Source organism: Myotis yumanensis, unplaced genomic scaffold (genome assembly GCF_028538775.1).
Source record: "Myotis yumanensis isolate MYYU_CA2020_CCGP unplaced genomic scaffold, mMyoYum1.0.hap1 SCAF_2, whole genome shotgun sequence".
NCBI lineage: Eukaryota > Metazoa > Chordata > Mammalia > Chiroptera > Vespertilionidae > Myotis > Myotis yumanensis.
The window spans coordinates 42,403,877-42,420,311 of NW_027223753.1; the positions used below are offsets into that span (position 1 = coordinate 42,403,877).

Consider the following 16,435-nt stretch of genomic DNA (forward strand, 5'->3'; position numbering starts at 1 on the left):
GCATGTACCTTGGTTGCAGGCACATCCCCAGTAGGGGGTGTGCAGGAGGCAGCTGATCGATGTTTCTCTCTCATAGATGTTTCTAACTCTCTATCCCTCTCCCTTCCTCTCTGTAAAAAATCAATAAAATATATATTTTTAAAAAAATCAGGACTATCTACTTGAATTTATTTTTGGAGGAATGTGTCTGGGTTTGCAATTTTTAGGAGTAAGCACATAAATGAAAAAAAATTCTTTAAGTAACTTAATTAAAATGTAAAAATAAAACACATCCAGAATATAATGCAGCTTCCACACCTTCATGCTTTGCAAACTTTATTTTCAAAATGATTCCATCCAAGGTATTGCAACATTCTAATCATGAATGAATGAACTAGTTTGGTAAACAGTACCCTGTATATTTTGGTGAGGAAAATGATCATTTTTTTGACTACTTTAGCAAACTGGAAGTACTCTATTATCCCAAAAATTCAGTTAAAGGAAACCATTCTACTTCTTGTGCGTTCTCTAGTTAATTCTTCCCCCTCCCACACTCATATAGCACTTAGTTGTCAGGTACATATCAGAATCAGAATCTGTCTAGTTGTTGGCTTCACAAATAAAAGAAAGACTTAAAGAACTTCTTAGAAGTTTCCAGAGGAGTTATTAAAATAATAAAACTATTAGAAAATAAGAAGTCTTTAAAGTTGTTAGAAAATTGTCTTAGCTAGAAAACATATAGTTGAAATGGATTTAAATCTGCAAATACATGAAAGACATTGTCTCATCATTCCTCCTTTCTCATTGGGATAGGATCAGCTTAACTTATTGCATATGTGCTTATATCAGTATCACCTTAAGATGAGACTTGGTAAATGTTGGATGGGCTTTTACAGGAAGCTATATAATTTATTTCTTTGAAAGCCTTCCTGAAATGAACTAAATAGGCGATCAAATTAAACTTTCTGGGCTTAAAATTTTAGGAGTTCATTTAATACATGTGAATTTATTCTATAATACTGAATATTTTAACAAGAGGGAAGAAATTGTCATAATTGTTTTAAGATTAATTGCAATCTCTTCTCTTTCTGTTCCTTATAAGAAAGTTAGAAGTTTTCTTCTTTAAAATAAACCATTTAGCCTTGGCTGGGTGGCTCAGTTGGTTGGACTGTCATCCTGTACACCAAAATGTTGTGGGTTTGATTCCTGGTCATGGCGCATTCGGGAGGCAACTAATCGATTTCTCTCTCTCTCTCCTTCTCCCTAAAAATCAATAAAAACATATGCTTATATAATGATTAAAAAATAAGTAGATAAACCATTTAAAAATATTTATATGAATATTTTCAATTCTCTGCTTGTTTTTAATTGACATATTTCTTGTGGAAAAATAATGTACTTGCATAGACAATTATATGTGGTAAATGCATTTTTATGCTATTAATTGAATGGCTAAAGCACTGGGTAAAGAGTAGATTCTTTTTCAGAAAAAATCTGATTTCTTTTTTAAATCATAGAACATATTCAAAACATAATGACACTGGAAGAGTCTGTTCAACATGTGGTCATGACTGCTATTCAAGAGGTAAGTTACGTCATATTCACATATGTAAGAAAATCTTAAACCAAATGTTATAACGTTTCACATAAATTTTATGGATGTATATTTTTCTGTTTGTATAAATTTGCTCTTTGCAGCATGTTTACTTGCTTTTAGCTATTGTGTCTTCCCTGTCCCCCCAAAAAAATATCTTAAAAGGACATCAAGCCCAGTATTAGTTTTTCTGCACTTAAAAGATAAATTGATATTGTCAAGATCCTTTAAATAACTTTAAATAAGCAGGATAAATAACCTCTCTCTAGGTAGGAATTTTTATTTCTTCTCCTTTTTTCTGCCAGTTACAGCAATATCTCCTGAAATTTTAAAGTGTGTTGTGTGTATTTGTATTTATGTGTGTGTATGTATGTATGTGTATGTGTGTGTAACATTTACATTTTCAGAATGTTAGAACTATGAGAAAACATGGTGATACTTAATAGGTTTTGGAGCCAGGTAGCCTGGGTTCAAGCCAGACTAGTTATCAAAGTTGAACCATAAAGATTCAGAAATCATGTGATGCATGTTTATTCTTAAAATCAGACTAAAAAGGCAGAGATACAGAGCAGGGGAAACCTGAGGGAAAGTAGAGTGAAGGATTACTGAGGACAACCATAGTTTGGAAGGGGCATTATATAGGACTTTAGAAGTCTGTGTACTCTGAATATGCATTTTTGGTTTGAATTCAAGGTATCACTATACATAAATAAGTCTGCCTTTTATATGCAAAAATAACTATTTTACAGAAATTTTTTCATATAACTCCGTTTAAAATCTCTTTAAATTAGTAATTTTGCCATATCACTCATTTTTTCTTGTTTTTTTCTTTTTTCCCTTTGATTGAATTTACTGGGGTGTCACTGGTTAACACAGTTATACAGGTTTCAGGTGCACAATTCTGTATCACTCATTTAAAGGCTGTATTTTAAAAGTTAATATTTATTATGGAAGAATCATTTTTATTATGTTCATTTTTATTCATCTTTTAGAACTTGGATTATAATTCTTTAGTGCACATGTTTTCAATATGTGTACTTATTTTAAGCATACTTTACTTATAATATCCTCACTTGTATAATGCCTTGAATATTGTATTATTTAACTTAAACCTCTGTAAAATTTTTATTTGAATAATATTCTAAGGATTGTCAAATTAAGATAAGGAAAAATTATAAAGTGTTCCACTGTCCTTTCAAGTAAACATTTTTACTGTAGAAACATCACTTTATTGTACTTAATTTACTATTTTAATTTCCTAGTTGATGAGTAAAGAAATATTGAGCTCTCCTACAAATGACGCTGTTGGAGAATTAGAACAACAGGTGAGTATTTCAGTTTGTGAGGAAGGTGTTGAAAGCAATGATATAGTACTTTACCAGTTACTATCATAAAGCTTACAGAGAACATATGCAAGATTATTTTCCTCCATGAGGTTTAGATAGTTTATGAGATCTCAATTGAATATTATGCATTCCTTCATGAATACAAGTAGTGCTGGTCTGCAGAGATTTTTATGATCATTTGAAGAGCTGAGAGGTATCGAATCTCCTTATGACACTTATAATGCATACTAGAGGCCTGGTGCATGAAATTTGTGCACTGGGGGTGAGGGTGGGGCATCCCTCAGCCCGGCCTGTGCCCAGGGATCAGGCCTAAGCCAGCAGTTGGACATTCCTCTCGCAGTCCGGGATTCCTCTCACAGTCTGGGACCCCTCACTCCTTACCGCCCACCAGCTCGCTGTTCCTTAGTGCTACTGCGGTGGCGGGAGAGACTCCTGCCGCCACTGCACTCGCCAGCGGTGAGCCTGGCTTCTGGCTGAGTGGCCCTCTCCCTGTGGGAGTGCACTGACCACCAGGGGGTTGCTCTTGTGTTGAGCGTCTGCCCCCTGGTGGTCAGTGCACATCATAGCGACTGGTTGGCCGATCTTTCTGCCTTTTGGTCGATTTGCATATTAGGGTTTTATTATATAGGATGTGACCCATTTTATATAGTTAGAAAGTAGTAGACAATTTAAAAAATTCTGCTAAGTTCACATTTATCTACTAAGGTAATATAATTTTTGTCACAGTTGCTTTACTTTCTCTTAATATTGAAGAAACAGCTCAAAGACCCTGTACTCGAGTCTTCTTCCCCTGGCTCTATTATATGACTTTCTTAATGGGGGAAAATGCCCTCTCCGCCTGGATATAACCCAGTCTGGTTGTAAAAGAAAGGGTAAGAGGAGAGGCAAATGCATCAGGAACTTTTCTTATTACATTTTTAGACATTTGTTTTTCATGAATTCACCACTCATCTGAAGAAGTATTTCAAATTAAAATATTTTTTCTAGAAAGATTTTAATTTAAGCTTGCGTTCTAATTTTTTTCTGTGATGAAATTAAGCAGTGCATCCACTAATACTCTTTTGCTTAAATATTTCACAAGGATTTACATAAAATTTTATTTCTGTGGGACCTTATCCTTAAATGTTAATGATATTATGTAAATATCACGTAAAAACAAAAATTAAGACTTATTTGTTAATAGGTAAAATTTAAAAACCTTTTCCAATATCAGTGTATATATGTGTTGTGATGAAAGTATATTTTTCAGTTTGTATCAAAACATGACTTACTAACAATTAGGACGTTTTATATTTCAGCTTAAAAGGGCCCTGGAAGAACTTCAGGAAGCACTCTCAGAAAAAGAAGAACTGAGGCAGAGATGCCAAGAACTGGATATGCAGGTGTGGAAAAGAAACTCGATCTAAGAAAGTTCCTGTTTTAAGTGTACCAGGGTTTAATTTTAATTAGGTAATTGGCAAAGTGTATTGGAGGTTGGGTTTCATTTCATAAAGGGACCATTAAAAGACTGTATTAAAGGTTTGAATATTCCAGCATGATTTTCATAATTATTTTTCTCTATAATTGAAAATTGCTGGCTTAACTACTTTGAAAAGATCATTCTAAGTATAGAATTTTAACTAATATTTAGATGTGGTCTTAGTTTTATCTTTTGTAAAAAGGGGAAATTAAAGTATCTATTTCATAGTGTTTGTATATTAAGTGAGGTGAGGATAGAAATGCTTAGAAGTGCTTGACCCCCCCCCCCCCCCAATAACCGAGTGCCAGTTTTGTTTTGCTAACATGTATGTGGATATGAACACATGCATATATAATTCTTGTGTTTATCTGTAAATGCATGTTAGCAGAATAAACTTGATGTAAGAAACAGTAATTAATGGTTAAAGAGAGAGATTTTCAAACCAGGCCATCTATATCCAGAATCTGGCCATGTTATTAACTGGTTATATCCTCTCAGGCAAGTCACTTAATTTCTATACTTCATCTTAATTTTTATCACATCTGTCAAGAAATGATGTGATAATATATATCTCCCAGAGTGATTATGAGTATTGAGTGAGTTAATATACATAAAGCACTAAGAATAAGGCCTGGCACATAGCACTGTATATTTGCATACATATATTGTTATTGCTATTATGTGAAGATGCAAATGTAGAAGTTATGCAATAAGTCTTAAAACTATACAAAAGGTTAAGTGTACTGTCATAATATCCTATATGTAAATTTAATTTTTGTGTATGTTTCTATTGTAAGGATCTTAAGGGCACAAATTCTTATTCTTTTTTATATATCAGTCACTTAGGATTATACATGACAGGTAATAGTCACTAAACTGCTTTTATGACAGGAGGGATAATTGTTTCCTTCTATAGCTGCCTGGGGACAGTTTTCCAGATTTTTTTGTGTTTCTCATTAGGAGGACAATGTTTGTAACTTTCCTATAGTGTATTTAAGGTAAAATTAAGAATTTTAATTTCCTGTTATTAGCTCAATGTGTCAATATATAGTCTCATTCACATAAGTGGGTTAAGTTAATTATACCTTTTGAAAATAAAAATACCAAACTTGTACAGTATGTCAGAAGTCATGATAGGTCAAGTTTTTTTGTGTGTGTATGTGTGTGTGTGTGTGTGTGTGTGTGTGTGTGTGTGTGTTTAATCCTCATTCAAGGGTATGTTTTTATTTATTTTTAGAGAGAGGAAGGGGGGAGAGAGAGAAACCTTGATGTGAGAGAGAAATTTCAATCTGTTGCCTCCCATATGTGCCTGGACTGGGCAGGGATTGAACCTACAACCTAGTTATCTGACTGGGAATTGAACCTGAAATTTTTTGGTGTGTGGGACGATGCTTCAACCAATTGAGCCACCTGGCCAGGGCAGCTCCAGTTTTTTGTTTTTTGGTTTTTGTTTTAATAATCTCAATAAAATCATATGTAAACTTAGGGCTTTATAAAAAGTCACAGCCTTGCTATAAAATTTTAAAGATGTTTTAAAATGAAAACAAATAGAACAAGAGAGCAAATCATGCTCATTACATAAATTGTAAGTAAAGTAGGAAAACGTCTGGTACTAATACTGATGTGATTTTAAAGTTACGTGCTTTTAACCATCCTATATAATAAAAGCCCAGCAACCATAACGGTGTAAGGACCAGAATGACTGCTCGACCAATCACTTTGAGGTGTACTGACCACCTCTTGGTCCTACCCCTGGCCCGCAAGCTCAGATCGCTGGATGGCGAATGGGGAACTGGAGTGGGTGGTGGTGGTGGGACGGGGGACTGGCGAACTGGTGGAAGATGGCCCTGATCTCAGGCTAGGCCTAGGGACCCTATTCGCGCACAATTTCATGCGCCGGGCCTCTAGTTTTAAATAAGAGAACAGTCTCAATGTACGTATAAATTTAATTCATATTGTTGTTATTGATTCATGAACTAAATAATGTATTTGTCCCCTGAAGACTTGATGTGCAACTGATCATTTTCTGTTATGAAACTAAAATGATAACTTTGTGCATACATCTATGTATTTTGGCTTACTAGGTAATAGCATCCTACAAATAAATTTATAACTAAAATGGGAACAAATTAATTTTTCAAAGTTAATTGATATATCACAGTTTAGAGCAGCGGTTCTCAACCTGTGGGTCGTGACCCCTTTGGCGGTCAAACGACCCTTTCACAAGGGTTGCCTAAGACCATCATGCATATCAGATATTTACATTACAATTCATAACAGTAGCAAAATTACAGTTATGAAGTAGCAATGAAAATAATTTTATGGTTGGGTCACAACATGAGGAACTGTATTTAAAGGGCCAGAAGGTTGAGAACCACTGGTTTAGAGACTTACAAACATTTTCTTTATGGAACCAAGGCAAGCATAACATTTTGGAAATATTTTCGTTATCTATACTAATAAAAGGGTAATATGCTAATTAGACTGGGATACCTTCCGGGAGACCTTCCAGACAAAGCCATGGTGGTGCGGCCAAGGCAGAGGTGGTTAGAGGTGATCAGGCTGGCAGGGGAGGGGAGTTGGGGGCCAGCAGGCCGGCAGGAGTGGGCAGTTGGGGGTGAGCAGGCCAGCGGGGAAAGCAGTTGGGGGCGATCAGGCTGGCGGGCAGGGCAGTTGGGGATGAGCAGGCTGGCAGGGGTGGTGGGGGGGCAGGTGTGGGTGAGCAAGCCGGCAGGGGAGCAGTTGGGGGCAAGCTCGCCGGTGGGGGTGGCAGTTGGGGGCGAGCAGGGGGGGCAGTTGGGGGCAAGCTGGCCAGCAGGGGGGAAGTTGGGGGCAAGCAGGCCAGTGGGGGAGCACTTGGGGGCTAGCTGGCTGGCGGGGGGGTGGCAGTTGGGGGTGAGCAGGCTGGCGGGGGGGCAGTTTGGGGTGATCAGGCCGGCGGGAGGGGGCAGTTGGGGCGAGCAGGCCGGTGGTGGGGGCAGTTGGGGGAAGCAAGCCGGCGGGGGGTAGTTGGGGGCAATCAGTCCGGTAGGGGTGGGCAGTTAGGGGTGATCAGGCTGGCAGGCAGAGTGGTTAGGGGCGATCAGGCAGGCAGGTTAGCAGTTAGGAGCCAGCGGTCCTGGATTGTGAGAGGGATGTCCCAGATTCGAGAGGGTGCAGACTGGGCTGAGGGACACCCCCCCCTCCCCCCAGTGCATGAATTTCATTCACCGGGCCACTGGTCCTATATTAAAAGTCTAATATGCTAAGTGTTTGGTTATCTGGTCATCTGTTCAACCAATCAAAGTGTAATATGCTAATGACTAGAGGCCTGTTGCAGGAAGATTCCTGCAAGAATAGGGCTTCCTCAGGCCTATTCCTGCAAGAATAGGGCTATCTAAGGCCAGAGCGAAGCAGTGGAGAAGGGAATCTCCGCCACCTCGATTCCTCCCATCTCTGCCACCTGGCTTCCTCCCCTCTCCACCTCCTGGCTCCCTCTCTTCTCTGCCACTTCGCTCCCCCCCCATGTCCCCTGCCTCAGCTCCACTCCCATCTCTGCAACCTCCGATCTGTTTCCTTCTCCACCGCTTGGCTCCCTTCTGCAGTGCTTGGCTTCCTTCTACAGTGTATTCAGTCTTTGCTGGGTGCCTGTGTATGCAAATTAACTGCCATCTTTGTTGGGTTAATTTGCATACTCTTCTGATTGTCTGGTGGGCATAGCAAAGGTATGGTCAATTAGCATCTTTGTCTTTTATTAGCGTAGATATGCTAAGGCTGGTCAACCACTCGCTATGCTGTGCACTGACCACCAGGGACAGATGCTCTGACCGATAGATTAGCTTGCTGCTGGGGTACAGCCGATAGGGACTGAGAGAGATGGGCCGGACATGCCCTGCAGCCCTCCCACAATCCCTCCCTGGCTGGCCAACCTCCTGCGTCCCTCCCCGGCCCTATTCATGCACTGGTGGGGTCCCTCGGCTTGGCCTGAACCCTCTTGCAATCTGGGCCGAGGGAACCCCCTTCCCCAAGTTCACGAATTTTGTGCACTGGGCCTCTAGAGTGTGTGTGTGTATGTGTGTGTGTGTGTGTGTGTGTGTGTACTCTGTTTTCTGTATGTTAATCTAATTAATCTGATTTCTTATGTTTGGAACCTCTTAGACCTAGAATTCTAGAGTTGGAAGGATCCTGGGAATGATCTTGCTCAAGCTAATTTAATGGGTTTGTCAGAATTAGAACCTAAAACTCTGGACTTCAAGGTTTTTACTATTGATGCTTATATTTGTGTATTTGTCTTTTTGTAGGTGACTGCACTTCAAGATGAAAAGAATTCACTGGTTTCTGAGAATGCGATGATGAATGAAAAACTTGACCAGTTGGATGGATCTTTTGATGATCCAAATACAATGGTTGCAAAAAAGTTTTTTCATGCACAGTTACAACTAGAGCAATTACAGGAAGAAAACTTCAGGTAGCATTTTTAGTTGAAATCATTTTATAGAGTTTTATTAAGCTGATAGCTAAAAAATCATAACAACTAATTATATTATAAAGCATGTTTAGGACACTGATTAAGCTACTGAAATACCAACTGATGTAAGTAATTGCTGACCTCACAGGGTTGATAATCCAGTAAGGCAAGAGGGATACATATATAAACCACTCAAAATAACATGTGATAAGTGCCAAATGAAGATCACAGGCAAGTCCACTAGGAGTGATTGCTGAAGCCTAGTGAGAATGGGTCATTTCTTATTTAGTACAGGGAACTTGATAATAACTGGGGAAATCAGTTTATATTGACCTCTTTTATTTTAGTCCAATGACTTCAGGGTTCATTCTAATCTCCATTTTGATATGGTAACTTCCTACTTCAACAGCCAGAAACCTGCCTTACATTTTCCTCAGTATGTTTACTCAACCCCAAAATACACAGAAAATAATTTAAGAATTGCTAATGCAAGCTAATAATAGACTTCGGTATGTTTACAGTTCTTTTTACAAGCTAATATTTACATATTGTGAAATGAGTAAATACTAAGTACAATTTGACATGTTTTAACAAATGCCGACATTTGTGTAACTCAGACTTCTATCATTAGGTAAATTATTTCTGTCACTGCGGAGAGTTTCCTTATGCTTCTTCCCAGTCAGACCTACCTCCCAGAGCTATTTACTTTTTCTTCTGATTATTTTTCACCATGGATTTCTAAATTGAATCATGCAGTGTGAACTCTTTGGTGACTGATTTCTTTTGTTTATTAGCATGTTTGTGAGATTCATGTCGAATGTATCAATAATTCATTTTATTGCTGAGTAGTATTCTATTACTAGAGGCCCAGTGCACAAAAATTTGTGCACTTGGGGGGGGGGGGGGGGTCCCTCAGCCTGGCCTGTGCCCTCTTGCAGTCTGGGACCCCTCGGGGGATGACCACCTGCTGGCTTAGGCCCGCTCCCTGGGGGTTGGGCCTAAGTTGGCAGTCAGACATCCCTCTGGCAGCCCAGGAGCCCTCGGGGGCTATCCACTTGCTAGTGGAGAGCAGGCCTAAGCTGCAGTCGGACATCCTTAGCACTGCTGAGGAGGCGGGAGAGGCTCCCACCACCGCCGCTATACTGGCAGCCGTCAGTCTGGCTTGTTGCTGAGCAGAGCTCCCCCTGTGGGAGTGCACTGACCACCAGGGGGCAGCTCCTGCATTGAGCATCTGCCCCCTGGTGGTCAGTGTGTGTCATAGTGACCAGTTATTCCCAATCGTTTTGCTGTTAGGGTCAATTTGCATATTACCCTTTTATTATATAGGAGTGCCTGGCCAGCCTGGGTGAGGAGCTGATGGCTTTTTGCAGGCTGGCCACAGCCCTTTCAGTGTGGGGGTCCCCCCTGGGGTGCCTGGCCAGCCTGGGTGAGGAGCTGATGGCTGTTTGCAAGGTGGCCACAGCCCCTTCAGGGTAGGAGTTCCCCCTGGGGTGCCTGGCCAGCCTGGGTGAGGGGCTGTTGGCTGTTTGCAGGCTGGCCACAGCACCTTCAGTATGGGGGTCCCCACTGGGGTGCCTGGCCAGCCTGGGTGAGGGGCTGAGGGCCGTTTTAAGGCTGGCCACACCCCCTTCAGGGTGGGGGGGTGTCCTTCTGAGTTGCCTGGCCAGTCTGGGTGAGTGGCTGATGGCAGTTTTCAGGCTGGCCAAGCCCCCCAGTGGGGACCCTCACCCCATGAGGGTGTGACCAGCCTGGGTGAGTGGCTGATGGCTGTTTGCAGGCTGGTCACAGCCCCTTCAGGGTGGGGGTCCCCGCTGGGGTGCCTGGCCAGCCTGGGTGAGGGGCTGATGGCTGTTTGCAGGCTGATCACAGCCTCTTCAGGGTGGGGGGTCCTGCTGGGGTGCCTGGCCAGTCTGGGTGAAGGGCTGAGGGCTGTTTTCAGGCTGGCTAAGCCCCCCAGTGGGGACCCTCACCCCATGAGGGTGTGGCCAGCCTGGGTTAGGAGCTGATGGCTGTTTGCAGGCTGGCCACAACCCCCAGCCACCCAAACTCCTAGTGGAGGCTGGCTGGAAGTAGATATCTGGGATTTATATGTCTTCTATAATTGAAACTTTGTTGCCATGAGCGGAGGCCACAGCCAGCTCAGGGCAGGTGGCAGGCGGGAAGCTTGGCTTCTTCCATCGCCTGGGCAACCAAGCCTCCTGCTTGCTCTAGCTCCGTGGCTGCCAGCTGCCATCTTGGTTGGGTTAATTTGCATATAGTCGCTTTGATTGGCTGGTGGGTGTGGCTTAGGGCATAGCAAAGGTACGGTCAATTAGCATCTTTGTCTTTTATTAGTGTAGATATGGAATTATTCCACATTATATCACACTTTGTTTATCCATTTTCCTTTATTTATTTTTTATATTTTTATTGATTTCAGAGAGGAAGGGAAAGAGAGAGAGGGAGAGAAACATCAATGATGAGAGAGAATCATCCATTGGCTGCTCCCAGTACGCCGCAACTCAGGAATATGCATTGACCAGGAATCGAACCGTGATCTCCTGGTTTATAGGTCAACACTCAACCACTGAGCCATGCCGGCTGGGCCTAGGTTTCTTATTGTGACTGGTTTTTAATTTAATTTCTTTGTCAATAGAGAACATATTCCATGAGATTTCAACCTTCTGGTATTTCTGATCCTTTTTTATTGCTCATCATATGTTTTAGTGTGGTCAGTATTCCATGTGTACTTGCAAATAATGTGTGTTCTGTAGTTTTTGACATATGTTTTATAAATGTCAGTTAAATCAAGCTAGTTAATAGTGTTATCCAGATCTCTTCTATATTATTACTGATATTTTTGTTTAGTTCTATCATTTATTAGGAGACTGGTGTTTAAAATTTTCAACAATGATTATGGATTTGTGGATTTCTACTTTTGATTTTGTCAGTTTTGCTTCATGTACGTTAAAACTGTTGTTAGGTATATATACTTTTATATACCTTCTGCTAAAGTAAGCCTTTTATAATTATGAAATATTTCTTTACCTTTGGTAATACCTTTTGTCTTAAAATTTATTGTTTCTAGTAACATAATCACCCCAGCTTTCTCTTACTGTTTGCATGATATTTTTTTTATCTTTTTACATTTAATTGTGTCTTTATGTTTCATATGTCTCTTGTAGTTAGGATTGATGCATTTAGTCCCTTTGCTTCCATGTAATTTTTGATATGGTTGTATTTAGGTCTGTTTGTCAATATGCCATTTTTATTTTTCATATCTATTCTTTTGTTTTTTCTTCCTTTGCTGCATTTTTTGGGATTGATCAACTAATTTTTTAATATTTGATTTTAATCACTGTATTGTCACTTCAGTTTTTGTTGTTGCAGTAGGGCTTGAGTATTAATCGTTAATTTATCCCAGTCTACAAAGAGTTAATATTTTGCTACTTTATATGCTATATTTTTGAATAATTTTAATATATATATATATACATTCTCTTCATCTTTTGAAATTAAATTCCTGTTTGGACTAGAGATAACCAAACACAATGTTTCAGAAGTGAAAATGAAAATTCAGAACATTATTTACTTCTCAAGTCTATTTGAAAAGCAAGAACTCCAAAGTATCTTATTTCTTTAGTCTTTCTTCTTTGAATGTGGGATTTAAAATAATGTAGAAGTAAGTCTTATTAACCACAAGTCTCAGTGAGAAAGTAAATGATGGAAATTGAATTATTAATATCTAATTTGTTTTCTTTATGCAAGGCTTGAAGCTGCAAAAGATGATTACCGTGTTCACTGTGAAGAACTTGAAAAGCAATTAATTGAATTTCAGCATAGGAATGATGAATTGACTAGTCTTGCTGAGGAAACAAGAGCCCTGAAAGATGAAATTGATGTTCTTAGGTATGGCATGTCAAAGTAGGATTGTCACTTCTAAGTTCTTACTTACTCATTTCAGTATTCCATATTTTAATCAGTGATTCTCATAGTTACCCCTACGTATAGAGTATTAATCAATTTTTATCCAAACTCCTAGTCTTCTTTAAGGCTTATTGATGATAATTGCAACTTAAAGATAATACTCAATTCTTCTTAGGACAATTTTATATTAGAACTGATAAGCCTAAACAAAATGATAACTTTTTTTCTTAAAAGTTGGTAAGCTGAGTTACTTTCAGGTACATTTATCTTGACCTCTATCTACTCATTAGTTTATCCTGTCGAATTTTTATGTAAGGAAATGCACACTGTCACAATCCGCATTTTGGTATTTGCTAAAATAAATAGATAAATACAAATAAGAATGCTAACATTTATTTCAGGATCACCCTCGGGTTCTCTTAATTGTATTTGACAATATAAAACTTATATTTAGCTTTGGCCTGTAAAATGTTGCTTAAATAAATAGACTATCTACGTGTTATTTATATTTTCTGTTACATTTTCTTAATTAGCCATTTTGATGCACAGTTTTTAATGTCCATTTGAAACAAAATCTGTATAACTAGTCATTTGGACTTGCACCTGAGGGTGAAGTGATTTGGTTTGTTTGTTTATTTTTGTTCTGGCTCAGTTGGTCAGGTAAGCACAAGTCTAAAGGGAAATGCTTTATGAAACAAAGTATAAGTTAATTAACCTCCAATGCATATCAGTTACTTGAAATAAAACTATATTAAATGTTATTTATGCACAAAGCACAATTGGTCCATAATCTACAGAGTAGCTCAGAATTATTCAATTATATTTACAAACCCATTCTTCTTTTTATACAGCATGCTAGTCCTTGAAACAGTTTTATTTAGTGTGTCAAATTTGAAGCCTTTTTTAAAAAGCCTTTGTAACAAAAAGGCTGAATTATAGACAGTGTTATGCCTGAGTCCGGTTCCAAAGTTCTCACAAAATTTATTATTCTGTCTCTCTTTCCTTTTTTTTTTTTTTTTTTTTTTTTTGCCAATTGAGAGTTCATTTGAAAGACTAATTTTTCAGCCAGAAGAAAATGATGTGCATTGCTAGTTTTCACACAGTAATGTTTAGTCTTTATTATTATAGGGCTACCTCTGATAAAGCAAATAAGTTGGAGTCCACAGTTGAGATATATCGTCAGAAGCTACAAGATCTGAATGACCTTCGGAAGCAGGTGAAAACGTTGCAGGAAACAAACATGATGTATATGCACAATACAGTCAGCTTAGAAGAAGAATTAAAGAAGGCAAACGCAGCACGTACACAATTAGAAACATACAAGAGACAGGTAAGAAAATATGTTAATTTTTTTAATCATTAAAATATAAAGACCTCAACTTGGTTATTCCATTTGCACAGAAGTGAAGAAACATTGCCTATAGTAAACTATGAACTTATGATAAATTTCTTCTATGTATAATTTCAATTCAGGGGTTGATCATTGAGTTTGAGTTATCTAGGTCTTCTACATTTTTATTGGATCTGAGCATATATATATATATATATATTTGGATAGTTTATTTTATTTTTTTAAAGATTTCTGGTAACCAGTGATAAAAGCCTAGATAATGGGACTGTAACCTAAAATATTCTGTTGTTATTTATCATCCAACCTATGGAAACAGTAAAAGGCTAATTGTGTATTTTGTCTAACTTGTTACTTGGGTGTTTTAAAATTTATTTTAAATCTTCTTATCTACATGTTATTTTCACAAATGTTTAGACTTAGACTGTAGTCTTGCTATAATTTTATTTACAATCAGTTTTTCATTTATTAAGCTCTGAAATCAAACGATCATTATCGTATATTCTTGTGTTTTACTTTTGTTTCTGACAAAAGGTTCAGGATCTACACAGTAAACTTTCCTCTGAATCCAAAAGGGCTGACACACTAGCATTTGAAATGAAGCGACTTGAAGAAAAACATGAAGCTTTACTTAAGGAAAAAGAGGTAAACGTCACTATAATTAATAAGTAATATGTCTGTTTGCTTTTAGATTTTAATGTGATCCTTGCTGTTCTAAGAATAGAAGTGATATCAACCAATTATTCTGTCTTTCTTCAAATTGAAGTTGTTGGTGTAAAAGAAAGTCTTGTAAAAATTCTTCGTGCAGTTTTGATAGTTTCCTTCACAAGGGAAGATCAAGTGACAGAGCCAAGGTCATACGTCTTGGGTTTAATGTTTTTTTTAACTCAGGACTATCAACTCCTTGAAAGTGAGGACCATAGATGCAGTTTTTAGCAGCTTTATTAAGATACTAGAAGCCCGGTGCACAAAATTTGTACACTCGGGGGTCCCTCAGCCCAGCCTGCGCCATTTCGCAGTCCGGGAGCCCTTGGTGGATGTCTGACTGACGGCTTAGGCTCTCCCCCCAGCTGTTGCAATCAGTAATCTGTCTCTATAGATTTGTCTAGTCCAGCTGTTCTCAACCTGTGGGTTGTGACCCCTTTGGGGGTCGAACGACCCTTTCACAGGGATCGCCTAAGACCATAGGAAAACACATATATAATTAGATATTGTTTTTGTGATGAATCACTATGCTTTAAGTATGTTCAATTTGTAACAATGAAATTGGGGGTCACCACATTATGAGGAACTGTATTAAAGGGTCGCGGCATTAGGAAGGTTGAGAACCACTGGTCTGGTCTATCCAGAATATGTAATCATACACTTGGTGGTCTTGTGACTTAATTCCATAGTTAGTATAATGCTTTCAAGGTTCATCCATGTGGTAGCATGTATCAATGCTTCATTTTTACTGCTGAGTAATACTCCATTGTATGGATATACCACACTTTATTTATCTGTTCATCAGTTTATGGACTTTTGGGCTATTTCTACTTTTTCATTGTTAAACAGATAATATGGCCATGAACATTTATATACGTACAAGTTTTTTATTTGGACCTATCCTTTTTTGAGTATGGAATGGTATTGCTTGGTCATGTGATAACTAAGTTTAACTGTTTAAAGAACTAGACTGTTTTCTAAAGTGTATGAACCATTTTTTCCTCCCACCAGCAGTTTTTGAGGGTTCCAGTTTCTACACATCCTTACCAATATATACTATTTTTTAGTTTTAATTATCCTCATAGGTATGAAGTGGTATGTCATCGTGGTTTTGATCTGTAGGTTCCTAATGACTAATGATGTTGTGCATCTTTTTATGTGCTTATTGGCCATTTGAATATCTCCCTTGGAGAAATGTCTCTTCACATTTTTTGCTCATTTTGATTTACATTATTTGCTTTTTAATGATTGATTTTTAAACTTCTTTATATATTCTAGATACATATCCTCAGATATATGACTTAAAAATATTTTTCTCCTATTCTGTGCATTATCTTCTCACTTTCTTTGATGTTACTGTTTACAGAATAATTTTTATTTGATGAAGTCACAATTATCTTTTTTTTTTCTCTTGTTACATGTGCTTTTGTGGGTAGTGTTTCTGTGAAAGCATTGAGTAATCTGAGTATATAAACATTTACTCCTGTGTTTTCTTTTATATTTATATTTATTGGTTTTATATTTAGTCTGATCAATTTTTAGTTAATTTTTGGATATGGTGTAAGTGTCCTAGCACGATTTGTTGACAAGACTGTTCTTTCCTCCACTGAATTGTTTTGGTACCAATGTTAAAAATGAATTGGGTGCCCTA

At 38.3% G+C, this 16,435-nt stretch overlaps 1 protein-coding gene across 4 annotated transcripts in view; it reads left to right on the forward strand.

The window, feature by feature from the left end:
- The window catches only part of HOOK1 (hook microtubule tethering protein 1), a 72,584-nt gene that overhangs the window by 19,224 nt on the left and 36,925 nt on the right, over positions 1–16,435 (forward strand). For all 4 annotated transcript variants that reach the window (XM_070405231.1, XM_070405230.1, XM_070405232.1 and 1 more), the window contains exons 6-12: positions 1,497–1,564; positions 2,836–2,898; positions 4,218–4,301; positions 8,659–8,825; positions 12,573–12,713; positions 13,860–14,061; positions 14,614–14,724. In XM_070405231.1, coding sequence (XP_070261332.1) covers positions 1,497–1,564; positions 2,836–2,898; positions 4,218–4,301; positions 8,659–8,825; positions 12,573–12,713; positions 13,860–14,061; positions 14,614–14,724 — 836 coding nt within the window. The remainder of the gene's footprint in view (positions 1–1,496; positions 1,565–2,835; positions 2,899–4,217; positions 4,302–8,658; positions 8,826–12,572; positions 12,714–13,859; positions 14,062–14,613; positions 14,725–16,435) is intronic.